General features: G+C 41.0%; 1 protein-coding gene across 1 annotated transcript in view; it reads right to left on the bottom strand.

Moving 5' to 3' along the window:
- Positions 1-2,118: 2,118 nt before the first annotated feature.
- PASD1 (PAS domain containing repressor 1) overlaps positions 2,119-27,237 on the bottom strand; it is a 57,681-nt gene continuing 32,562 nt past the window's right edge. Inside the window, exons 6-10 of the mRNA XM_068963149.1 lie at positions 12,169-12,432; positions 4,999-5,181; positions 4,511-4,702; positions 3,625-4,172; positions 2,119-2,392 (exon numbers count right to left, since the gene is read on the bottom strand). Coding sequence (XP_068819250.1) covers positions 2,119-2,392; positions 3,625-4,172; positions 4,511-4,702; positions 4,999-5,181; positions 12,169-12,432 — 1,461 coding nt within the window. The remainder of the gene's footprint in view (positions 2,393-3,624; positions 4,173-4,510; positions 4,703-4,998; positions 5,182-12,168; positions 12,433-27,237) is intronic.

Genomic DNA, 27,237 nt, shown 5'->3' with positions numbered 1-27,237 from the left:
ATGAGCAAAGCTAGTGGAGGTGATGGAACTCCAGTTGAGCTATTTCAAATCCTGGAAGATGATGCTGTGAAAGTGCTGCACTCAATATGCCAGCAAAATTGGAAAATTCAGCAGTGGCCACAGGACTGGAAAAGGTCAGTTTTCCTTCCAATCCCAAAGAAAGGTAATTCCAAAGAATGCTCAAACTGCCACACAATTGCACTCATCTCAAATGCTAGTAAAGTAATGCTCAAAATTGTCCAAGGCAAGCTTCAGCAATACATGAACCATGAACTTCCAGATGTTCAAGCTGGTTTTAGAAAAGGCAGAGGAACCAGAGATCAAATTGCCAACATCTGCTGGATCATCAAAAAAGCAAGAGAGTTCCAGAAAAACATCTATTTCTGCTTTATTGACTATGCCAAAGCCTTTGACTGTGTGGATCACAATAAACTGTGGAAAATTCTGAAAGAGATGGGAATACCAGACCACCTGACCTGCCTCTTGAGAAACCTATATGCAGGTCAGGAAGCAACAGTTAGAACTGGACATGGAACAACAGACTGGTTCCAAATAGGAAAAGGAGTACATCAAGGCAGTATATTGTCACCTTGCTTATTTAACTTCTATGCAGAGTACATGATGAAAAATGCTGGGCTGGAAGAAGCACAAGCTGGAATCAAGATAGCCGGGAGAAATAGCAATAACCTCAGATATTCAGATGACACCACCCTTATGGCAGAAAGTGAAGAGGAACCAAAAAGCCTCTTGATGAAAGTGAAAGAGGAGAGTGAAAAAGTTGGCTTAAAGCTCAACATTCAGAAAACGAAGATCATGGCATCTGGTCCCATCACTTCATGGCAAATAGATGGGGAAACAATGGAAACAGTGTCAGACTTTATTTTTTTTGGGGGGTGGGGCTCCAAAATCACTGCAGATGGTGATTGCAGCCATGAAATTAAGACGCTTACTCCTTAGAAGAAAAGTTATGACCAACCTAGATAGCATATTTAAAAGCAGAGACATTATTTTGCCAACAAAGGTCCATTAGTCAAAGCTATGGTTTTTCCAGTGGTCATGTATGGATTTGAGAGTTGGACTGTTAAGAAAGCTGAGCACCGAAGAATTGTTGCTTTTGAACTGTGGTGTTGGAGAAGACTCTTGAGAGTCCCTTGGACTGCAAGGAGGTCCAACCAGTCCATTCTAAAGGCGATCATTCCCAGGTGTTCATTGGAAGGATTGATGCTGAAGCTGAAACTCCAGTACTTTGGCCACCTCATGTGAAGAGTTGACTCATTGGAAAAGAGTCTGATGCTGGGGGGGATTGGGGGCAGGAGGAGAAGGGCACGACAGAGGATGAGATGGCTGGATGGCATCACCAACTCAATGGACGTGAGTCTCAGTGAATCTGGGAGTTGGTGATGGACAGGGAGGCCTGGCGTGCTGCGATTCATGGGGTCGCAAAGAGTCAGACATGACTGAGCAACTGAACTGAACTGAACTGAAGCTCTTTTAAGATTTCTAAAGCCAGAACCCAGACATTCTTTGTAAGTGGCATTAGTCAGATTGAGAGTTTTTGGTCCCCAAGGGGACTGCTGGGAGTTTATCTGGGTGCCAAACCTGCTATGTGACTGTGGTCTCGACCAGCTCCCATCCCTGCCCTAGCAACAGGGCCACTGTAGATGGTCCCCAAGGTGGGGTTTGCCCTGGTAAATACGGGGCACTCCATGGTTGGATGCCAAGTACTTATCAGAAGGACTTCTGGTTTATTTTCAATACAAGGAAACACACCCACACCAGGCCTTGGATTTTGTAGCAGAACTAAGGATATAGAAGTTCAGAAAGGTCTCCCATCTAGGGAATTGAGTTCAGCATATGGCAAGACTCACTATGCCCAGGGAACACATTTATGAGCAGTTTCCAAGTAGGACTGCATTCAATATCTATGAGAACAGCTCACTTTTTCTTGGAAGCCTAGAGAGTCTTTTGTTCAGCCATGACTGCTACCCCCATGTGGGTACCTGTCCTCAAATTTTCTTGTGCTTTAAAGTACAGATTTCACACACAGAGCCTATGCAGAAGGGGTGTAGTGCTGTGCAGAACCTCCAACCTGGGTAGGGGTCAGAGAAGAAGGGAGTGCTATACCTGAGTACAAGTGGCTTGGCCCACGGTGGCCTGCTCATTGGGAGCCCAATTACTCATTTGGACTGCTTGGTAGACATGACTCTGCGTGTCTTGCGGCCGTTGCCAGAGGTGGATGTAGTCCTGTGGAGTCTCCAAGGTAACAAGCTGTGGGTTGTGGGTTATGGTAGTAGTCTGAGGGAGGTTGGCAGAATAAATTGCATGGGACCCTGGGCCGTGGGTCATAGAGAAAAGATTCATGCGGGGCTGATGGTGGTTTTCAAGAATAAATCTGTAATAGAAGAAACATGTTACAGAGACACGGGTCTAGCAATGAGGCCCAAGAGACATAGTCTTGCTCATTAAGAGGTGCTCAAAGAACCTTTGGTTTGGGTGGTCAAATCAGGAGTCACTTGCTTGGACTCTCACTTTGGCCTGAATAAGACTCAATTCTCCAAAGTAAAGCAAATGGAAACACTGGAAAATTTAGTCATTTGTATCAAGTGGTATTGTTGCTATTATTTGGACGGTCCTGCTTCTTTCAAGATGGTGATCTCTGTGTAAGTCACTTCACCGACTCCAAAGTCAGGGACTTGCCCTTCATCACCGAAGGAGTCCAAGACCCAGAGAGGCTGCAAGTCTGCTTTCTCCTCTAAGTCCAGGGCTCCCTCTATCACCCTAAACTTGAGGGTTGTGTGATAAACAGAGATTTCTGAGCATCATCCCAGACTCTGAATATGCACTTTCAATAACCTCCTCAGGTTGATTCTGATAATTAGGCCAGTGGGAAACATGGCATTAACCCATCCCACATGTCAGGGTCACTGTTCCTAAAGGAAGACCCAGAAGGAACTCAGGAGAGCTTTAGGTGACCCACTCAGAGACTGGCATTCATCCAAAAATAAATATCATGTGCCAAGACTGTGCTTCCTCCACCTTTCATTGCTGAGCAGAACCTTCTTTTTCTGCTATTGAGACCAAAGATTTTATCCCTGAGCAGAAACTGTTCCTGTCCTAATACTGCCTCCCAGGACTTTGTCTTTCTGTGTTCTTGGCTCTTTAGGTATCCAATGCCATATGGATTGTCAGTGCCATGGAGATCCCTTCACCTGTTCTACTGTGACCACAGGATCCCAGGAAAAATGGAAGCAGGGAGGTAGGAGCCAGGAGTTACTCAGCTGGGGACACTCAAGACTTCCTGATAGACACCCTGTACTGTGAGACTGGGCTTGGCTAGAAGTCAAGCAATTTCAAGATTGGCATGCTACTTCCCTAGCTTGGAGACTTCCTGATCTAGCCTTCTCATTTTTATGGAGACACCTCTGTTCCATCAAGGCATGCTTGGCTATGGATTATGCCAGCAGAGGCAGCGAGGCCACAGAGGAGGATGAATTAGAACATGTTGCTTGGGATAGGCGACTTTGGGTGCCCATGGGCATGTCGCCCATGGTTTCAGGCGTGATGTCCAGCCACCATAGGAAAGCAGTGACCTCAGCCGTTATGACCATCTCGCAGCCTCCTTACCTGAATCTACCATTTTCTGGGCCATTGAAATTTTCAGCACGATGGTACCCAGAGGCATTGAAGTTTTCAGCACGATAATATCCAGGAGCATTGACGCTTTCAGCACGATAGTAGCCAGAGGCATTGAGGTTTCCAGCACGATAGTAGCCAGGAGCATTGAGGTTTTCAGCACGATAATAGCCAGAAGGCTGCTGTTCAGCCACCATTTGGATAGGAATAGACATGGGGGGGGGTGGGGGGGGTGGTGTTGGTGGTGGTGGTCGTAGAGGTAGGGGTAGGGGTAGGGATAAGGGCATGAAGCCATCATTGTAGCGCAGCATAGAGAAGCTAGGTTGGTTTGGCATGAATACATGCATTACTTGGTTCTCCCTGGTGGTATTATACTGTTGTGGCTGCTCGGGCAGCAGCATTAGCTGCTGCTGCTGCTGCTGCTGCTGCAGCTGCTCTTCCTGCTGCTGCTGTTGCTGCTCCTCCTCCTGCTGCTGCTGTTGCAGCTGCTGCTGTTGCTGTTGCAGCTGCTGCTGCTTCACCTCCTCCTGATTGGGCACCTGCATCCACAGGAAAGAGAGAAGAGCAACTCAGTGTCTGCCAGAGCCTCATACATGGAACAAACTCTCCATCCTCTGAGGCAGAAGGCAACAGGAACACTTCCTCTCTGGGTGCCCTGGCGGTCTGGTGACTCTCTGCTCCCAGCTGTGGTCCAGAACCCATGCACACGCATGTGTGCATGTGCACCCAGGTACAGTTGGCCTGGACGTTTTATCTCAGGCAAACGAACTGTACCCAACCGGGAAACCACCACTCCCACCAGAGAAACAGGGGAGCCCATGCTTTCATGAGAATGAACTCTGCTTTTGACTACAGCAATGAAAGTGGCCTGCTGTACCTGGGAAGAGGTATCAAAAGTCTGCTGAAGCTCCTCGGAGATCTGGGAAGAATGTGGTAAACATGAACCACTGACAGATGTGGCCTCCGAAATATCAGAGAAGGGACTCTTCATTGCCTCAAAGCATGGTTTCTTGGGCACTGGCTCCAGCAAATCAGGACTGTGAACATGGCCTGCGATGGATGGCAGCGCCTGTAAGGACACAGTATCACAAAGGTCTTACTCAGGGGCCATAGCTTTCCTTACGGCAGAAGACATGCTGGTTATGGAGCAAGACTGCACAGAAAGCCTTGGCCCATCTCAGCTCCTGCAACTAAAAGAAAAGGAGCAAAGCCCTAAGTCCCTGCAAAAGATCGTTCCAGATGTGCCATGCTTCCCTGGAGGTAGTTTCCCTCACTACTAGCAGGCCCTATCGACTAACCCCTTGAAGGCTGTCCAGGTCCCTTACTCGTCTCCCTTTTGCCACTGGCATAGAACTGGTCTCTGACCTGTGACTTGGAGTCGTTCATGTCTTGGAGCTGCTCCTTCAAAGTTTCCAGGGAACTCTTCTGGTTTTTTATTTCGGTTTGCAGTATCTGTGTCTTCTCGTTCAGCTGCTCCTGGAATTTCTTCATCATTTCCTCTTGCTGTCTCTTGATGTATGATGTGATATCCAGCGACAGCTGTAGTGGCTGTGGGGAGACATCACTATGGTTTATATATGGGGCCACCAGCTTCTCCAAATTCTACCACATTGTTTCATTCCCAAGCTTTGGCATAACTGAGAATGTGAACAACAACACCCCAACCCTGACTTCATTCACTTCTAGAAAGTGTGAAGAAATGTTAGGGAATCCAGAAATCCTATAATTAGAAAAGATTATGGGAAATGTTTAGTCTAATTTTCCCCCAAACATTGACTCAGAGACATGAAATAACCTTCCCACGGTCCTTAGTGAAAGAGTTAGAGTGTAGCAGGTCAGATCACAAATGAGACATGTGGAAACATCCATCAAAGCTCCTGCTAGTGATGCAGAAAGAAGAAGCAGACTCAATTCGCACTTCCTTTCATCCAGGCACTCATCTAAGCACCATCAGAATCCACAGATATGACTTTCACACAACTATGGTGTCCACACACAACTGTGTGGAACACTCTCCCCTTAGCCCTGGAAATCTAATTTTAACTTGAGTATCAGCCTCAGATCTGCTGCTAAACAAATGTATGTGTGTGCTTAGTCACTCAGTTGTGTCTGACTCTTTGTGACCCCATGGACTGGAGCCCACCAGGCTCTTCTGTCCATGGGGATTCTCCAAGCAAGAATACTGGAGTGGGTTGCCATGCCCTCTTCCAAAGGATCTTTCCAACCCAGGGATCAAACCCAGGTCTCCCACATTGCAGGCAGATTCTTTACTTCCTGAGCCACCAGGGAAACCCAAGAATACTGGAGTGGGCAGCCTATCCCTTCTTCAGGGGCTTTCCCCAACCCAGGAATCGAACCTACATTACAGGCGGATTCTTTACCAACTGAACTACCAGGGAAGCCCAAACAAATGTATAGGTTAATAAAATTAGAAACTGTGTTTCAGGACAAACTAATGCTTTGCATTGGCAGGAAAGGGATGAGGCAAGTCACACTTGAAAGGGAAGCTGGGAAAAGAGCTTTGTGCAGACCATACACATTTAGGTGGCCAGGGAACTTAAAACACTGCTGCCAGGAGGCATGTTCTAAAGCACAGATTTGATTGGGGTAGTGACATGCTCAGATCAGTGTTGTAGAACATGCCTTTGGGGAGCAGTGTGGAAGATGAACTGACAGGACAAAGTCAGTCTGGAGTCAGAAAAAAACCTAGTGAAGAGGCAATAGAGTTAATTTAAGATAGAGATAACTGGGACCTGAAACAGATCAGAGTCAGGAGACAGACAGGAAGAGTCAGGGGAATGCCCAAGATGGAAGAGTAGGAAGACCCTGAGCTCATCTGCTCCCATGGGAGCACCAAAATTCTATCTACCAAGCAACTATTGATGAGAAAGATCTGAAGACCAGCACAAAAGATCTTCTACAACTACAGAGCTTCTCTACAGAGAAGGAACCATGAAGAGATGGGTAGCAAGAGTGGAGTTGAACGATAGTTCAGTCACATACCCTAGGGTAATGACCCACAGACATGAGGACAATTACAATTGCAGAGGTTCTCCTGGGGTGTGAGAGGTCTGAGCCCCACATCAGACTTGCCAGGCTGAGGGTCCTGCCCAGGAAGCTGAGTTCCCAGATCATTTGGCTTTGAAGGCCAGTGGGACTTACTTTCAGGAGAGCCAAGGGGCATAGGAAATAGAGATTTCACTCTTACAGGATGCACACAAAGTCTCACAGGCTCCTGGACCCAGGGCAGAAGCAGTAACTGGATAAGAGCCTGGGTCAGACCCACCTGCTGATTGTGGACAGCCTCCCAAGAGGCAGAAGGCAACTGTGGCTCCCCCCGGGGACATAGACACTGACAGTAGCCATTTTTGGAGTTCATTCTCCTATGTGGACACTGGTGTTGGCAAAGGCCATTGTGGGATCCTCTCTCAAGATTATTAGCCCTGGGACCCAGCCCTGCCCTGGCCCAACAGTCTATAGGTGCCAGTTCTGAGATGCCTCTGGCCAAGCAAATAGCCATACAAGGATACAGGCCCACCCACCAACAGGTTGGCTGCCTCAGGACCACCTGAGCTTTCAGCTACCTCTGGATCTGACCCAATCCACAAGCAGGCTCAGGACATGGACTTTCCCACCAGTGAACTGCCACTACTCCTGGGACCTCCTGGGTCCCTACCCTACTCACTAGCTGGGCAACATCAGCTCTGGGACCCTGAGGGCTCTGCAGCCAGAAATATCAGGTCCCAGCTCCATTCACAAGGAGCTTGCACTGTCCCTAAACACCCTGGACCCCAGGCCAATCCACTGGCAGGAAGATACCAGCTCCAGGACCACAGTAGCCCCACAGATGGCCCTGTCAGGATCTCGTCTAAAGACATCACCAAAAAACTACTAGAATTTATAAATGAATTTGGTAAAGTTGGGGATACATTAATATATGGAAATCTGTTGCATTTGTATACATTATCAACAAACTATCAGAAAGATAAATCAATAAAATAATCCCATTTATAATTACATCAAAAACAATAAAATCCTTAGGAATAAACCTACCTAAGGAGTTTAAAGACCTGTACTCTGAAAACTGTAAGACACTGGTGAAATAAACTAAAGATGACATGAACAGATGGAAAGTTATACTGTACTCATAGATAGAAATAATGTCAAAATGACCATACTACTCGAGGCAATGTACAGATTCAAAGGAATCCCTATCAAAATACCAATGGAATTTTTTGCAGAAGTAGAACAAATAATTCTAAAATTGTGTATGGAAACACAAAAGACACTGAATAGCCAAGACAATCTTGAGAAAGAAGAACAAAACTGGAGGTATCATGTTTGCTGACTTCAGACTATACTACAAAGCTACTGTAATCAAAACAGAATGGTACTGACACAAAAACAGATATATAGATCAATGGAACAGAAGAAAGAACCTTGAAATGCACCCACACTTATATGGGTAATTAATTTACAACAAAGGTGGCAAGAATATACAATAGAGAGAAAACAGTCTCTTCAATAAGTGTTGTTGGGAAAACTGTACAGCTACATGCCAAGGAATCTCACAACATACATAAAAATAAATTCAAAATGGATTAAAGAGTTAAATGTAAGCCCTGAAGCCATAAAACTTCTAGAAGAAAACATAGGCAGTATGCTCTTTGATATCAGTCTTAGTAATATTTTTTGATATGTCTCCCCAGGCAAGGGAAACAAAAGCAAAACTAAACAAATGGGACTATGTCAAACTAAAAAGCCTTTGGACAGCAAAGGAAACTATCAACAAAATTAAAAGGCTGCCTATAAAATGGGAGAATATATTTGCAAAAGAAATACTGATAAGTGGTTAATATCCAAAATACACAAAGAACTGATACAATTCAACATCAACAAACAAATAAACAGTCCCCAAATGGTCAGGGGATCAGAACAGATATTTTTTCCAAAGAAGACATACAGATTACCATGAGGCACATGAAAAGATGGTCAACATCACTAATTAATAGGGAAACATAAATCAAAACCACAATGAGATGTTATCTCACACCTGTGAGAATGGCTATTATCAAAAAGACAACAAGAGAAAAGGGAACTCTCCTGCATTGTTGGTGGGAATGTAAATTGGTATAGTCCCTATGGGAAAACAATATGGAGATTCCTCAAAAAATGAAAAATGAAACCAGCATAAGATCCAGAAATTCCACTCCTGGGGATTTATCTGAAGAAAAGAAACACACTATTAAAAAAGATATATGTAACCCTACGTTCACTGCAGCGCTATTTACAATAGCCAAGATATGGAAGTTATATAAATGTCCATCAAATGATAAATGAATAAAGATGGAGCATACATATCAATAACCTCAGATATGCAGATGACACCACCCTTATGGCAGAAAGTGGAGAGGAACTAAAAAAAAAAACTCTTGATGAAAGTGAAAGAGGAGAGTGAAAAAGTTGGCTTAAAGTTCAACATTCAGAAAACGAAGATCATGGCATCCGGTCCCATCACTTCATGGGAAATAGATAGAGAAACAGTGGAAACAGTGTCAGACTTTATTTTGGGGGGCTCCAAAATCACTGCAGATGATGACTGCAGCCATGAAATTAAAAGACGCTTACTCCTTGGAAGAAAAGTTATGACCAACCTAGATAGTATAATCAAAAGCAGAGACATTACTTTGCCGACTAAGGTCCGTCTAGTCAAGGCTATGGTTTTTCCTGTGGTCATGTATGGATGTGAGAGTTGGACTGTGAAAAAAGCTGAGCGCTGAAGAATTGATGCTTTTGAACTATGGTGTTGGAGAAGACTCTTGAGAGTCCCTTGGACTGCAAAGAGATCCAACCAGTCCATTCTGAAGGAGATCAGCCCCGAGATTTCTTTTGAAGGAATGATGCTAAAGTTGAAACTCCAATACTTTGGCCACCTTATGCGAAGAGTTGAGTCATTGGAAAAGACTCTGATGCTGGGAAGGATTGGGGGCAGGAGGAGAAGGGGACGACAGAGGATGAGATGGGTGGATGGCATCACAGACTCGATGAATGTGAGTCTGAGTGAACTCTGGGAGATGGTGATGGACAGGGAGGCCTGGCGTGCTGTGATTCATGGGGTCGCAAAGAGTTGGACACGACTGAGTGACTGAACTGAACTGAACTGAACTGATAACATACAATTGAGATTCCCAGGTAGCACAATGGTAAAGGACCTATGCGCCAATGCAGGAGATACAAGAGATGCAGGTTCAACTCCTGGGTTGGGAAGATCTCCTGGGGAAGGAAACAGAAATCCACTACAGTATTCTTGCTTGGAAAACTCCATGAACAGAGGAGCCTTGTGGGCTACAGTCCTTGGGGTCACAAAGAGTCACACACCACTGAGCAACTGAGCACAGCACAAACATATAATTGGAATATTATATGTTATATGGAATATATATGTTCAGTCATTAAAAGGAATGAATCTTTGTCATTTGCAGCATCATGGGTGGACCAATAGTGTATAATGCTAAGTTAACTCGGAAAGAGAGAGACAAACACATTGATTTCACTTAAATATGGAAAGTAAAAAGCAAAGCAAATGAACAAGTAAGACAAATCAGAATCAGAGTCATAGATATTGGCAAACAGGGGGTTGCCAAAGGGGACAAGAGTGAGGTATTAGAGGAAAAGATGAAGAGATTAAGAAGTACAAACTTTCAGCTACAAATTAAATGAGTCACAGATGTGAAAAGTACCGTGTGGGGAACATAGTCAATAATTATATATCTGTGTGGTGACAGATGATAACTAGACTTATTGTCGTGATCATTTAAAAATGTATAAAAATTACAGACCACTGTGTTGTATACCAGGAACTAACATAGTGTTCTAGGTCAATTACACTGCAAAAACAAACTCATAGACAAAGAGATCAGATTTGTGGTTAGCAAATCTGGGGTGGTGGGGAAATGGATGAAGGCAGTCAAAAGATACAAACTCCAAGTTAAAGATAAATAAGTTACAAGGATGTAACATACAACATGATAAAAATATAACTAACACTATTGTATATTATACATGAAAGCTGTTAAGAGATTAAATCCTAAGAGTTCTCATCACAAGGAAAAAATCTTTTAAAATTTCCCTTCTCCAGCTTTTCTCCGTCTTCTGGTTATACTCCAGTCTGTCAGTTCATGGCACCCAGAAACAAGCCTATTACACTATCACAGGCAGAGCCAGGCTACACACATTGCTGATTATTTTGACCATTTTAAACAAAAGGTACACTTAAAGCTTAAAAAGAAATTAACTCAAAGAAGAAGAGAAAGCTATCATCAGTGAAAGGGGAAGCACAACTTTCTAGCATGATAGGGACATAAACAAAGACAAATGTATTTCTTCAGAAATTTTCTTTTAAATAGCTCAAAGAATTTTCAGAGCAGTCTAAAAATCCCTGCAAGGCAAGCAGACCACTTCAAGTGGAGAAACTGAGGCTCAGGGATGTGCCAAGGTCACAATGCTGGGGCCAAAAAACAGTTGTTTTCTAGCCCTCACTTCTTCTCATTAGAAGAGGATACCATCTAATGAAGAGACTCACCTAATGCTTGGTAGTTATTGCATACAATTCCACATGCTGCTGCTGCTGCTGCTAAGTCGCTTCAGTCGTGACTGACTCTGTGCGACCCCATAGACGGCAGCCCACCAGGCTCCCCCATCCCTGGGATTCTCCAGGCAAGAATACTGGAGTGGGTTGCCATGTCCTTCTCCACATAACAGATCATAAACTCATTATCTTGGCTGCCAATCCTGATGACAATAATCCTTTCTAATATAAAGATAACCACCCAAACCTGTGGTTATGTAGATAAATTTGGGCGTAGAACAACAAGAGTCATGAATCCAAATGTTTTGATTTGGCCTTGAACCATACATTGGTGCTGACAGTTGAAACTGGGATATATCTAACATTCTGACAATCCACTGGGGAGACCTAGCTTGTGGTGCAGAAGTATTGGTATGGGTAGGCAGGAAAACCATCCTCCCATGGGACAGTTAGCATCTCCTCACAAAACGAGCAGAGTGCTTAAAAACAGTGCCTTTTGTTAGTAGTTAAATTTCGTATTTGACTCAAACTTTCAAGTACAGAGTGTCTTTGGATATTTCACGTTAAAAGGAGAACAGTACTTCATCTTACTTAAAGAACCTCCAATCTCCCTGTTGGCTAGGGCCCATTGGATTCTCAGCAGCATCAGAAAATCCAGTACAACAGAAATGGTGATACAATTTTAAAATAAACAAAGAGTGTGCTTTCTGCAAAGTGAAACTGAGCACAAGAGTGGAAATTTGGGGCTTTTTGGAGATAGTGGTACAGATAGATATGTGGAGCAAGACTCCCAGAGCACCCGATCTCTGATATCAGCAGCCAAACTGGAGGACCAGTCTCTTGCTCCACCTGGTTCACCTGGTCTTCCTGGGTCTCTGGTACTGCTCATACTGCTGGTACTACTGGTCCCCCGGGCCCTTCTGGTCCACCTGGCCTACCCTGCCTACCTGATACTCCTGCTCTTTCTGGTCCTCCTGGTCTTCTTGATCCTTCTGGTCCTCTCGGACTTCTTCCTGGTCCTCTTGGACTTCCTTCTGGCCCTCTTGGACTTCCTCCTGGCCCTCTTGGACTTCCTCCTGGCCTTCTTGGACTTCCTCCTGGTCTTCTTGGACTTCATTCTGGTCCTCTTCATCTTCCTGGTCTTCCTGGTTCTCCTGGACATCCTCGTCTGACTCTTCTCTCTCATCCATATCATCCACCTTGTGTGCATGCTTCAACTCATACACATAAGTCACATGTCCCACCTCAGGTTCTGATTCAAAGCTCTGCCTTGAGTACATTTCTGAGGAAGAAAAGATTGGAATTCATAACAAAAAAGGCTAAATTACTAACATCCCAAAACAGATTACACAGATTTCTCTGTTTATTTCTTGATATATATTATAGAAACAGGAAGGTACACTTTTACTCCATGTTATGGATTAGATGCACCAGGTACCAGGAGTAATTCAGGACATTATTTTAAAATCTGTTCACATTTGAAAATGAAGTAAAAGGAGGGAATGTCTCACTTTACCTCCATACACTCAAGCATAAGCAGGCACCCAACCCATTCACATTGTGTCTTTTCATTATAAAAGTTCTTTTGGCTCTGCTACTTGAATTTGGTATGTTTCAACTAATAAAATCAAATCAAACCTAGTCATAAAGCACTTCTGAAAAACTAGGTTCCCAAGCAGACAGGATCTTGGATCTGCCTGAAGTGCTCTTGGAGGTGGTGTGACATGACTTTCCTTCAGCAGCCCCCAGAACATTATTTGAATAATGCAAAATGATAGAATCATTTCAGTACAGAGTTTGGCAGTTCTCTTCATACACACTTCCCATAGGACCCAGTAGTCTCACTCCCAAGAATTTACCCAAATGCTTTAAAAGTGTATAGGCACACAAAAAACCTCTATGCAAATGTTTTAGTAGTTCTATTTATAATCACCAAAAACTTGGAACCAATCCAGATGTTCTCCTTCAGATGAATGGAAAAAAAAAAAAAACCCAACAACAACCATGGTGCATTCATAAAATGAAGTACTACTTAGCAAGAAAAAAGGAATGAACCACTGATTCACACATTTGAATCTTATATGCATTTTGTTAACAGAGACAGGCCAAAAAGGTTAGACATCGTATGATTCCATTTACATGACATTCTGGTAAAAGGAAACCAGAGATCAATGGAGTAGAGATCAATGGTTGCCAGAGGATGAGGGACAGAGTTTGAGTTCAAAGAGGCAGAACAAAGGAATTTGGGAGGTGGCAGAGCTGTTCTGTTTGTACTGTGGTGGTAGATGTATGACCTTGCCTTTGTCAAGAACTGTACACCTCAAAGAGCAGATTTTACAGTGTGTAAACTAAATTGGTCTTTCACATTTTCAAAATCACAATCATGAGTTCATGGACTTTGCCCATACTCCACCAAAAACAATTGGTTAGAAAGGATTTTTCTTCTTTTTAAAAAAATTTAATTAGAAGATAATTACTTAACAATATTGTGATGGCTTTTGCCATACATCAACATGAATAGGCTATACGTATACATATGTCCCCTCCCTCTTAAATGCCACTCCCACCTCCCTCCCCATCCCACGTCTCTAGGTTGTCACAGAGCACCACAGAGACTTTGGGTTCCCTGCGTCATACAGCAAATTCCTACTGGCTATCTAGTGTACATAGATGTATGTATATGTTTCAATGGTATTCTTTCAAATCATCCCACACTCTCCTTCCCCTACTGTGTCCAAATGTCCATTCTTTATGTCTGTGTCTCCTTTGTTGCTCTGCAAATAGGATCGTCAGTACTATTTTAGATTCCATATATATGCGTTAATATATGGTACTTGTCTTTCTCTTAGAAGGATTTTTTTAAACAAAGCTTTGCGATTGACAGCAATACTGGAAGAATTTTTAACTAGAATATTTCAAAAATACGGGCATTACTTCTATATATGGGGATTCTACAAGTTATCAATGATAAGATCAGCTAATTGGAGGACATGGTTTACATTTTGCCTCCACCGTTGTTTTGTATTATATTTTTCATAAAATTATATTAATGAAATGTCTTTAATATTTAAACTTCTGTAGTAAACATCACTGTTTTTGAGAGACTATCATTTCACTCTTTAGTAACAATTCTTCTTATAGTACAGTGTTTTTTTTTAAGAGATTTCTTTGGACTGCAATTAATATACAAAAAAGGCTGCATAAGTATGAAAAGATAAGGTGCTACTCCTCCAAGGACTGAGATCTAGCACCAATCTTTAGATCAAAATTAAATGGGAGATTTACAATGTTGGTTAGTTTCAGGTGTAAAGCAACATGATTCAGTTATACATACATATATATATATATATTTCTTTTCCCATATAGGTTATTGCAGAGTATTGAGTAGAGTCCTCTGTTCTATACAGTAGGTTCTTATTAGTTATCTTTTTTATGAATAGTAGTGTGTATATCTCAGTCCCAATCTCACAATTTATCCCTTCCCCATCCTTCCCCTTTGGTAACCATAATTTTGTTTTCTGTGTCTGTGAGTCCATTTTTATCTAGATTCCACATATTTCAATGAAAACTTAAAAAAATAAGTTGGAGATAATAATATATCATTCCCAAACACTTGAACCATTGCTGAGATATTAATTTGCACTGCTCTCAAATCATCATTCACAAAAACTTACAGAGATGAAGAAAGTTACAGTTCACTTTTGTGATTTCACACCATTATAAACAGAACACTATCTTCATTTGAAAAACTGTAACTACTCTGTAGATCACTATTTTTCTTTTGATAGTCCCCATCCAAATGTTAAAATGTACCCACCAGGTGATGCAGGTATGCTTGGCAAAGACACTGTGTTGAAGTCATCAGACATAACAAGATTTTCATTAAAGGAGTCCATAGAATCTGATGATTCAGAAAGTTCAATCTCTATAGCATTTGCTGGTTCCTAGGAATTTCCAAAAGGGAAGGAGAAAATGACATTTCAATTTGGTGACAAAGAGATATATAAAACGACAGGAAACACAGGTAGAACACAAACTTTGATATATTTTACATCATTTCTAACATTGTTTCAATAAATTGAATATCTAACAGAATTATCATGAAACATGTACTTGAAACAAATTGCTGGAAGGTAACAACAAGCAGAGATTATGGGTGTCATATGCTATCCAACATCAAAACTCAGAAGAGAAATATGGTATAGATGTGGTAAAAGCACAAGCATAAGAAAAATGTGTACCAATCGAAGGCTGTTGCTATACACACACAGACATACATATGCACACACATACATATGTGTGCGTGCATTTCAAGGTGCTGGTTGCATGCTGGTTCAGAGAAGTGGGAAGGCTGTAAGAGAACTACCCTCCACTGATGGGGCCATTTTTCTACAGATCTTCCACATGCAGACTAGGTTTAGAGAAAGGAAAGGACGATTGGGGGCTGTTTAACCACGTCTCTCTTTTTTATACAAACTAAAGATGAAAGTATTATTAACAAAAGTACCTTCACTATGTAGTAACAGAGAGACAGCAATGACCCTGGGGAGCTTCTAGTGCAAACTCCCCATTTGATAGTGTCAAAAACGAGCAGGTCATACAGTAAATGAGTAGCAGAATGAGTGATATACTCCAGTGATTTCAAGCTCAGTCTAAGCTATCTGTTGTTTTAAACTATATACATTATATTCACACTTAGTGATCCACTTCCACTTACATAACTGGAACCTTTCTGAATAGTCTGGGGCTCACTGCTCATATGAAATTTAAGTACCTGGTTTATCAGTGAAATCTTGGAAATCTCTGCCAAAAGATTGTGTATGTGTTTGTGTGTTTGTTTTAGACTAGATTAACACATAGACACATGCTCATTTTTTCTTAAGGAAGCTGATTGTTGGAGCACGTTCATCCAGATGAGGTCCCAGCATTTGAACTTCAGGAAACTATGCAACTTCACTGTTCAAGTACAGTGTTTTGTACTCTTCAAAATGAGCAATATGTTTCTGAGGATGTGGCAATCTTTTCATTACACTGAGAAAGATATTTGGCTGGGGAGATATTCATTAAGATATGATATGACCTCTCTTTCTCTGTCCTCTTGGTTCTGCTCTTTATCGTAGATATATAACAATTTAATCACTAGCTCCTTGCTTCCTGGGTGATTTTCAAGGGAAATATATACACTTGGATGTTAAGATGTCCATTTTTGTACATTCATAATTTTTAGCCCATCAACAGAAATGCAGTGAGTTCAAATGATCTTAACTGATGGAACATGTACAGTAATAGTAAATGGCTTGGGAAAAAATGAAGCAAAGAAACAAAGCAAAGAATCTTTTTGGAAGCAAAAAGATTCTAGTTTAAAATACTGTTAGGAGGAAGGCCTGAAGACAGTCTTTCAAAAGAGGCAGCTAGAAGCTAAAAGGAAAGATGAAATGAACATGAACACATGGGGGCAGAAAACAAAACAGTAAGCTCACACAAATTCAAGAGGACTTTCAGATTCATTTTTTTTTAATTTTTATTTTTACTTTATTTTGCTTTGCAATACTGTATTGGTTTTGCCATACATTGATATGAATCAGCCACGGGTGTACATGAGTTCCCAATCCTGAACCCCCCTCCCACCTCCAACCCCACAGATTCATTTTTATTCCATAATTGTTTCCATGAATAATACATTAAAGGATTTAAAAGAGAAGCATGGCCTTTGAGGCTAGACATGGAGCAGGCTATCAATGCAACCTCCAAGACCTGATGCAACTGTGAACTAGAAATGAGTGTATATCTCAAGGGTGGAACTCCAGAAGTTTCTTCCCCAATTGTCACATTTTCCCTGTAAGGTGGCTTAAAACTCAACATTCAAAAAATGAAGATCATGACATCCAGTCCCATCACTTCATGGCAAATAGATGGGGAAACAGTGGAAACACTGACAGACTTTATTTTCTTGGGCTCCAAAATCACTGCAGATGGTGACTGCAGCCATGAAATTAAACGACATTTGCTCCTTGGAAGAAAAGCTATGATGAACCTAGACCGCATATTTAAAAGCAGAGACATTACTTTGCTGACAAAGGTCCATCTAGTCAAAGCAATGGTTTTTCTAGTAGTCATGTATGGATGTGAGAGTTGAACCACAAAGAAAGCTGAACACTGAAGAATTGATCCTTTCGAACTGTGGTGTTGGAGAAGACTCTTGAGAGTCCCTTGGACTACAAGGAGATCAAACCAGTCCATACTAAAGGAAATCAGTCCTGAATATTCATTGGAAGTACTGATGCTGAAGCTGAAGCTCCAATCCTTTGGCTACCTGATGAGAAGGACTGACTCATTGGAAAAGACCCTGATGCTGGGAAAGATTGAAGGCGGGAGGAGAAGAGGATGACAGAGGATGAGATGGTTGGATGGCATCACCAACTCGATGGACATGAGTTTGAGCAAGCTCCAGGAGTTGGTGAGGAACAGGGAAGCCTGGTGTGCTGCAATCCATGGGGTCGCAAAGAGTCAGACACGACTGAGCTACTGAACTGAACACTGTAGCTATAAAATCAATGGAAGAAACCTTCATGATTGCTCCCTGAGTCAGGTTTGTCCTGTCCTCCTCATTAATACATAGCTTGGGCAAAGTGCTTCCAAGTCTCATGTACACTACGATTCTCCTGCCCTACTGAGCCCCTGGTACAGGGTCAAAGCCAGCATCTTCTGAAGAATTGCCTGCCATCTCCAGGTACAATGGATTTGAGTGGAAAAGCATTCTGAAAATGTACAAGCTCCAATTTTGCCAAAATGCCTATGTAGTGCAACACAGTTCAGGAGCAACAGATCTCTACAGATGGGTGACAGAATGTCAATAGCTGGCAACAACTCATCTAAACTCATCGTTAAAATAAAGTCATTGGGACAGAGTCAATTCATGAGAATTTGCTTTGGATTAGCATTGATGCTACTACTTAAAGCCACTGCTCTTCAAACAGTGAAGTGGTGGTTTCATGGAGAGAACTTTGTTCTCAATACTTTGCCTTGTTCTCAATTCCTTGCCAGTTAGAAAAGTGAAGTGAAAGTCACTCAGTCATGTCCAACTCTTTGCGACCCCATGTCCATGGAATTCTCCAAGCAGAATACTGGAGTGGGTACCCTTTCCCTTCTCCAGGGGATCGTCCCAACCCAGGGATCAAACTCAGGTCTCCCATATTGTAGGCAGATTCTTTACCAACTGAGCTATCAGGGAAGCCTTTTAGTAGCTGTTCTCAACAGAACCTGCTTTATTAAATATAACATAGTCCATAGTAACAGCCAACAGATCAAAATATTATGATACCTGGCAGGGACCAGGGTATGCTTTGTGTGGTTTTCTTCACTCTTCTTTTGCTTAGGTTCAGTTGAGATTCTTGAATCTCTGGGTTTACGGGTTTTATCAAATGTGGACAAATCTCTGACCATTATTATTTCGAATATTTTTTCTTGTGCTTCCCTCTACATTTTGGAGACTACATTTACATGTACATTTGGCTACTTGAAAAGTTTCTAACAGCCAATTGATACACTTTCCTTTTTTCTTGTTCTTTTAAAACTGTTTTTCTCTTTATTTGGAGAATTTCTATTATAATGTCTTTAAATTTCCCAGTCTACAAAATCTGCAATGTTTAATCTGCCATCAGTCCCATCCAGTGTTGTTTTCATTGCTTGAATTTTATCTTGAGACTTTACCCCATCTTCCATATCTCTATTTGAAAATTTGAACATATGTAACACATAAGTTAATATCCCTGTCCACTAATTCTAAAACCTGTATTGGATCTGGGTGAGTTTTTATTGATTGGGTTTTCTCTCAATAAGAGTTACATATTATTGCTTTTTTAAATGCCTGGTAATCTTTGACTAAATGCCAAATATTGTTAATTTTATTTCTTGGGTATTGGATCATTTTGCATTCCTAGAAATACTCTTTGTTTTGGAATGTAGTTAAATTACCTAAAACAATTTGGCCCATTTGCTGTTGCTGTTGTTCAGTCAATCAGTCGTGTCCAACTCTTTGCAACCCCATGGACTGTAGTACACCAGGCTTCCCTGTCCTTCACCATCTCCCGGAGTTTACTCAAACTCATGTCCATTGAGTTGGTAATGCCATCCAACCATCTCATCCTCTGTCGTCCCCTTCTCCTCCTGCCTTCTATCTTTCCCAGAATCCAGTTCTTTTCTAATGAGTCGGCTTACATCAGGTGGCCAAAGTATTGGTGCTTCAGCTTTAGCATCAGTCCCTCCAATGAATATTCAGGTTGATTTCCTTTAGGATCCCTTTGCTCTTCCCTTAATGACTTAATAGTTAGAACCAGAGCAATAGTCAGCCTGGGGCTAACTTTCCTCCATAATTGAGGCAAGATCTCTCTGTGTACTCTTATGCCTCGTGTCCTGTGTATTATGAGAATTTCCAGTGTGGCAGATAGAAACAGGAAGCATTATCGACCCTGTATGAATGCTGGCACTGTTTCCTCTAATTTCTTGAGTGGTTCTCTCCCCTCACAGATCCCCATAGCAACCTTCATCCATGCAGCCCTCTCCTCTCTGGTAATCTGCAAGCAACTTTAGACTATCTAGTCTCACCTCAATCTCCTCAGCTCAGGAATTCTACTGAGATCCCTGTGTGTCTTCCCTCTCGGCTACATGGCCTGGAATTTCGCTAGGTAGTAAGTTATGGCAATTGCAGGGCTCATTTCATTAATTTCCCATCTCTTAAGAGTCCCTGTCTTTTGTTGCCTTCTGTCCATTATCTTGAAAACTGTTACATCGTATTTTTTGTCTTTTATTTTTGGCTGTTTTGGGCAGGAAAGTCAATCTGGTCCCTGTTGCTGCATCTTGATTGGAAACACAAGTCCCTCAATACCATAGTATATTGTCCAGTTACTGAAATGACTAAATTTGAGACTGTCCAAAGACAGACTTTAGCAATAAGTGATAACCAAAGGAAATGGAGTAGCAGGCAAGCTATCGTTATAACAAAGTCAAAAACACAAGTGATGGTAGGCCAAGACTGAATGGAAATAGCAAAATTAAATAGCAATTGTGCCATTGTGATAAGATTATAAGATTATTTTAAAAAAAACTTACCTTTAAATGTTAAAATTACTTAGGTTTTATAAAGTTTATAAAGTGAGAGTTTTTTTTAATCCAACTTTCCTCAAAACACTAAGTTGAAGGACTGGATTCTTCACACATAGCACACAACAGGTCCTGGGTAAATATTTGTTGACAGACTGATGAAGTCAGGCTGTCAGCTATGTAGATGTCAGACTGATGGCCAGAGCTATATGGATGTCTTGGCCTGTTTTCCTAACATAACTGAAATTAGCTTGTGTATAAACAGAGCATTGTTCCACTTAAATTAACTTTCTTCTACCTAATTTCCTCGCTGTTTCATACCATCTTGAACAGAAAGCTGGGTTAAGCAGAGATACCTCTTCAGAAGGGAGCAGTTTTATCTACATAGAAGTAGCTTATTGAATGAGCAAAAGTTAGAAAATATAATAGAAAAACCAGCACTTCATATTGAAAATACATGTTCATAGTATTTCCATGTTACAGAAGAACTTAAATACTAAAAACACCTGCTGTCTGCACAGTCTCATGAATGTGAATACTTTTAAGCAAAATCACATGGAAGGCTGAAAGCCAAACTGACAGTCTACACATCCAACCTGTCAATATTGTTCTTTAAATCCCTTTACCAGACATTTGAAGAGTGCTATAAAAATAGACTGTTTTAACATACAATATTCTTTTGTGTATTTAATATTTATGAACACCTACTATGTGTGGCCAGTACTATTCAAGGTGTTTGGTGACATGCTGATGAACAATACTACCCCTGCTCTCATAGAAGATTCATTCTATTGCAGGAATACAGACAATATCCTGAGATGGGTTTGGCTAAAAAGTTCATTCAGGTTTTTTGTAACATCATATGGAAAAACTCAAGTAAACTTTTTGGCCAGTTCAATAAATGCAGTTCCTTTGAGTGTTATCTAATCCTTATGAGGTAGCCTGGCAGAGATTATTACCACTCCCATTTTACACATAATGAAACTGAGGCTTCCCATGGTAAAATAACATTCCCCAGGTCACATAATTAATTGGTAAATGGCAGAATCAGGAATTGAGCTCTTATCTTCTGATACCCAAGCTGTCTTTTCTCCCTATAGTACTATCACCACCACAGTGAATCAGCCTAGTAGCTATGTTATATGCACCCATGGAGTAACAAGTAAGGTGAAAGACTATTCATTGGGGAAGGCTTCCTGGGATGGTTATTTGTTGTTATATATCTGTTTTTCTTGCACTTCGATCTTATCTCCCAGGCTAGAATTTAGATTATTGAGGGCAGACCCAAGTTTCATATTTCTATTCAGGTGTATCCCTATAGGGTTCTCTAGTGGAACGTCTGGTGAATGGATAATTGGATGATACATTTAATGGCTTAAGGAAAGAATGGAGGACAATTCACATTAATTATGGATTCATTCTACCCATAATGGGCAGAGGACTCTGCCATCTCATGAGTCTACTCACATAGCCTGTAGGAGCAGGCTATAGGCTATATAACCTCTGATTTCAAAATGCATTCACAAGTCAAAAAGACTGAATGATGTCTGGCACAGAGGTTAGCTTAATTCTTTTTAAAGCTACTACAGGGACCATTCCAAGCATGGCTGTTACTGCTTCCAATAAGAAATAACTATAAAATGGCAACTATGGAATACCACTCATGTTCTATGTCCATATGGGATACTTCAAACTAAAAACCTTTATACATAGGTCGAGGGAGGCTGAAATTGCCACCCCAAAATATGACTTGTTGGCATAAGGGTTATTTTGAGCTGGTTATTTCTCAGAAACAGCAGGCAGAGGAGGAGCTCTGAAAACCAATAGAAGTTACCCTTTTGTAAGATACATTTATATTTATAAAGGAAATCTCCATTTATAAGTGTGTCTCCCTTTCTGCACCAGGTAGAAAAGGATGACTCCTAGTTTCTAGAAACTTATTAATGCAGAAGGCCAGGACTTAAATCTGTGGAAAAACTTAACCTTTGTTTACTGTATCCCCACTACTGACTCCCCACTCCCATCACCTTCTTTTATCTTAGCTGAATATGGTATTCAAGGTGGTGGCTTGAGTCATTTCAGAGAGTTATTCAATATTATTGGGTCTCTCCCATGTATGTAAGAGATATATTAATATCCATTACTAAGCTTCCATTTGTCTTTCTCCTGTTAGTCCTATCTTAATTACAGGTTCATCTTACCTGAGAACCTAGAAGGGTAGCAGGAAAATTCTTTTCTTCCCCCACCTTGGCCACACACATTAACTAAACAGTCAACATTATGGAAATAAGGCATGACTCTATGTACTCAATGTACGTACCTCTGCATCAACAGTTTCAAATTCTGAGGAATCCATTCCAAAACATCTTCTTTCCTCTTGAACACTCCTATAAATAGGTGAAAAGAGAGATGGTAAACACATCTCACTTGCCACTAAATTCTCTGTAATACAGTAAAAATGAGGTTCTGTTAAGAAAAACACAAAACACCCCAAATGGTATCACTTGTGTTAAAACCCATGTTACTAAACCCAGATTTAATGCCTAACCTAACTGCAGTCTCAGCCTTTACCAGCAGTGGAATCTTAATCAACCAGTTTGGAACTTCCTAGTCAGCACCAATTAGGTAATCTGTCACATGGTCCTTTCTATCCCCCAAAGGAAGAAGAATGTCCTGGCCCCAAAATAATCCTTTCTTTGATTTTGCTAGTAATTCCCTGGCCCCACTCCCCTTTCTATAAAAAAAAAAAAAAACTTCCATTCTATATAACTCTTGGGATGCTGCCCAATTCATGAATCGCCTCATAAAGTCAATTAGATCTTCACATTTACTCAGTTAAATTTTGTTTTCTAACAGTTCAAACAAGAAAAAAATCTCTTATTTTTCTCTTTTTTCAAAAAAATTATTGATAATATTATAGGCAAGTTGGGAAATATAGAACAAAGTTACATATAGTTCTACCATATATTACAATTATTTTGAAGTAGGTAAATTAAGATTTTTAGTTGGAGTTTCAATATCAAACACTCAAAATTTAATTGAATGGATATAGAAAAGTAGAAGGATATAGTAGACCTGAAAAGCACTGTAAACCAATTAATTCAACACAGTTAAGATTTATACCATTTTCATAAAAGAGTAGGATACAAATTCTTTTAAATCCCCATAGACTATAAACTAAGAGACACTGGAACATATCCAGGGATGTAAAACTAGGTGGTCTAAAGGTATTGAAATCATAGAGTCTGTTCTCTTATCACTGTGGAATTATGTTAGAAATCAATATCAAAAGATATTTGAAAATAACCCACATATTTTCAAGTGCAATGTGACATTTACCAAAAGAGATCTTTGACTTAGCCATTGAAAGCATCAATAAAGTTAAAAGACTGAAAAAAACACAGAGGGAGACTGCAGAGAAGAAAGCATTTAAATGAGAAATTAGCATCAAAGATACTTAAAAAAACCCATGTATTTGGAAATTAAATGTCCACTTTTAAATGATGGGTGTATCTAAGAAGCCATAACAAGGAAAATTAGACCTGAAAATATAAAGAAATACTATTCATAAAAAAAGAAATTAACATATGATACACTAATATTAACTCTTTTATTTTTTTTTAATACATAACATCGTCAATCTGTGAGGTGTCACTTTTCCTACAGAGAAAGGAGTTCTGCACCATATTTATAATAAAGTAAGTCATATTTGTAATAAAGTAAGGCTTCATCAATACGTGAACCATGAACTTCCAGATGTACAAGCTGGTTTTAGAAAAGGCAGAGGAACCAGAGATCAAATTGCCAACATCTGCTGGATCATCAAAAAAGCAAGAGAGTTCCAGAAAAACGTCTGTTTCTGCTTTATTAACTATGCCAAAGCCTTTGACTGTGTGGATCACAGTAAACTGTGGAAAATTCTGAAAGAGATGGGAATACCAGACCACCTGACCTGCCTCTTGAGAAACCTGTATGCAGGTCAGGAAGCAACAGTTAGAACTGGACATGGAACAACAGACTGGTTCCAAATAGGAAAAGAAGTACGTCAAGGCTGTATATTGTCACCCTGCTTATTTAACTTATATGTAGAGTACATCATGAGAAACGCTGGACTGGAAGAGGCACAAGCTGGAATCAAGATTGCTGGGAGAAATATCAATAACTTCAGATATGCAGATGACACCACCCTTATGGCAGAAAGTGAAGAGGAACTAAAAAGCCTCTTGATGAAAGTGAAAGAGGAGAGTGAAAATTTGGCTTAAAGCTCAACATTCAGAAAACGAAGATCATGGCATCCCTTCCCATCACTTCATGGCAAATAGATGGGGAAACAGTGGAAACAGTGGCAGACTTTACTTTTCTGGGCTCCAAAATCACTGCAGATGGTGATTGCAGCCATGAAATTAAAAGACACTTACTCTTTGGAAGGAAAGTTACGACCAACCTAGATAGCATATTCAAAAGCAGAGACATTACTTTGCTGACTAAGGTCCGTCTAGTCAAGGCTATGGTTTTCCCAGTGGTCATGTATGGATGTGAGAGTTGGACTGTGAAGAAGGCTGAGCACCAAAGAATTGATGCTTTTGAACTGTGGTGTTGGAGAAGACTCTTGAGAGTCCCTTGGACTGCAAGGAGATCCAACCAGTCCATTCTGAAGGAGATCAGCCCTGGGATTTCTTTGGAAGGAATGATGCTAAAGCTGAAACTCCAGTACTTTGGCCACCTCATGCGAAGAGTTGACTCATTGGAAAAGACTCTGATGCTGGGAGGGATTGGGGGCAGGAGGAGAACAGGATGACAGAGGATGAGATGGCTGGATGGCATCACTGACTCGATGGACGTGAGTCTGAGTGAACTCCGGGAGTTGTTGATGGACAGGGAGGCCTGGCATGCTGTGATTCATGGGGTCGCAAAGAGTCGGACACGACTGAGTGACTGAACTGAACTGAGATACAAATAGAACTTTCCTTTTCCAAATTATATCAGTTAATCCTTAAACAGAAAGAAAATGATTAAAGAACACTTTCCTAGCTGTATTTACAGGAAAAGAACACTTTCCAAATTTACGAAGAAACTACCTCTGTCTCATTATGTAAAATCTCAAAATGTTATTCCTAAAATGCGCCGTTAATGTTTTTTACTCTTTATTTTAAATCTTTCCCCAAGGTTTGATATTCATTGGTGAAGTAGTCAATACTGTTGAATCATTTTAATGGAAGGTTGTTCTTGGCTCAAAAACCCATCTACTTCTACTTGCTTCATAAATGAAACTGCAAGTATGAAAAAGAAGTCCAATCAAGACCATCCTTTCATATGTCAATGCAGCACAAACTAAGATGTGTTCTGATCCATTGTGACACAGAGTCAGGAAACTGATGACAGTAAAAATATAATCCTAAATGTCTCTGCTTGTTTAACTTAAAGCTGAGATGATCTATTCTGAAGCAATGGGAGAAAGGGAAACCAGATTTCCCTTCTAGCTTGCAGGTTGTGACCCAGGTTCAAGGAGTTAATTTTCAGACTATTCTAACTAAAGAGGAAACCCACTACCACTTTGTGTCTGAAATGTAAAATCATGGGTCAAGTTGTAGGCATCCTTTTTCCCTTCAGGTCCAAGTGCTTCTCAATCATCCCTAGCAACTGCATTGATACTAGCATTTCCAGACCTACCTCTCCCTAAGACTCCCTATGCACTTAACGGGCTCCTCAGGGGTCATGCCTGAAACAGCCTCCTACTTTCCCCAGTCCCCACCATTGTGCTTAGCACATCAGAGCTGCCATGGAAGATGGACAGGATTTGGTGTTCACACACACTTGGGGTTTCAAACTTCAGCTCTGCTATTCCTAGCTGTGGGACCTAGAGCAGCAAGTCTCTTAACTTCTCTGAGCCCTGATTTCCAAGCGTTCGCTTTATTTTCTTACTTTATGTGTTTTTATCATTTTCACTTTACAGATGAGGAAAATACAGCTCCATAAAGTGAATGATGTATAAAGTTCGTAAAATTAACAAACAGAAACGTCAATTAAATAGTCAGGAGACCAGGAGGGAGTGCTCTCATGGCCTGTGACAATAGCAGAGCCCAACAGGAAGAAGAGAGTTCTCTTCTTTCCTGGCAAGGACTCAACCGATCAACAAAAAGCCATGGACTCTGTTTACCTACCGTAGCCTTCCCCACTTCCTTTTCCCCTCTGTAAAAGCATTCCTCCCTTGCTGTGCAGGGACTTCTAAGTGGCTTATCATGGTTTCAGATTCTGAATTGCAATTCTCTACTGGTCCCAAAGAAATGAATTTTTGCTGAAAAAACATCTGGCAGTCTATTTGCAGGGACCAGAGAAGACTCCCAACAGCTCCAGGACTGGTGAGCAAATGCCTGTGGCACCCACAGAGTGCACAGTTGTTCATTGCTTTACTCGCCAACCATGGAGTTTGAAGGTGTGTCTTTCTCCTGGATCTGGGCTCACATCCTCTTTACATTTGATGCTCTCCAGGAATTATTCAGGATCTATTTGAAGGTTTCCTTTTTCAGGTAAAGGCCTTGTTCTGCATGCAAGTATTTATTTGACACTTAAGTCTAATCTGGAGATCAGATTGCTTCAACCAAAACTGGGTGAAAATGCTTCTGGCCCAATTCCAGAAGGAGCTGCTTCAAATAAAACTGTGCAAGTTCAGCCTTCAGCCTATTCCTTTGAAAGGGCTATCTTTCAGAGAGTGGCTTTTAAAAACACCCTGGGGAACACAAGTACACCCATGGCTGATTCATGTGAATGTACGGTGAAACCACAATATTGTAAAGTAATTAGCCTCCAATTAAAATAAAAAGAAAAAAATATAAAAATAAAAACACCTTCAGCCCAGCTCCTTTAATACAAGATTTTTCCTCAAGATTGGCTGCAATTGGCTTGCAAGCTGTTTGAAT

The sequence above is a fragment of the Capricornis sumatraensis genome, chromosome X (assembly GCF_032405125.1).
Source record: "Capricornis sumatraensis isolate serow.1 chromosome X, serow.2, whole genome shotgun sequence".
NCBI classification, from domain to species: Eukaryota; Metazoa; Chordata; class Mammalia; order Artiodactyla; family Bovidae; genus Capricornis; species Capricornis sumatraensis.
This window is presented reverse-complemented; position numbering and strand designations above follow the sequence as displayed.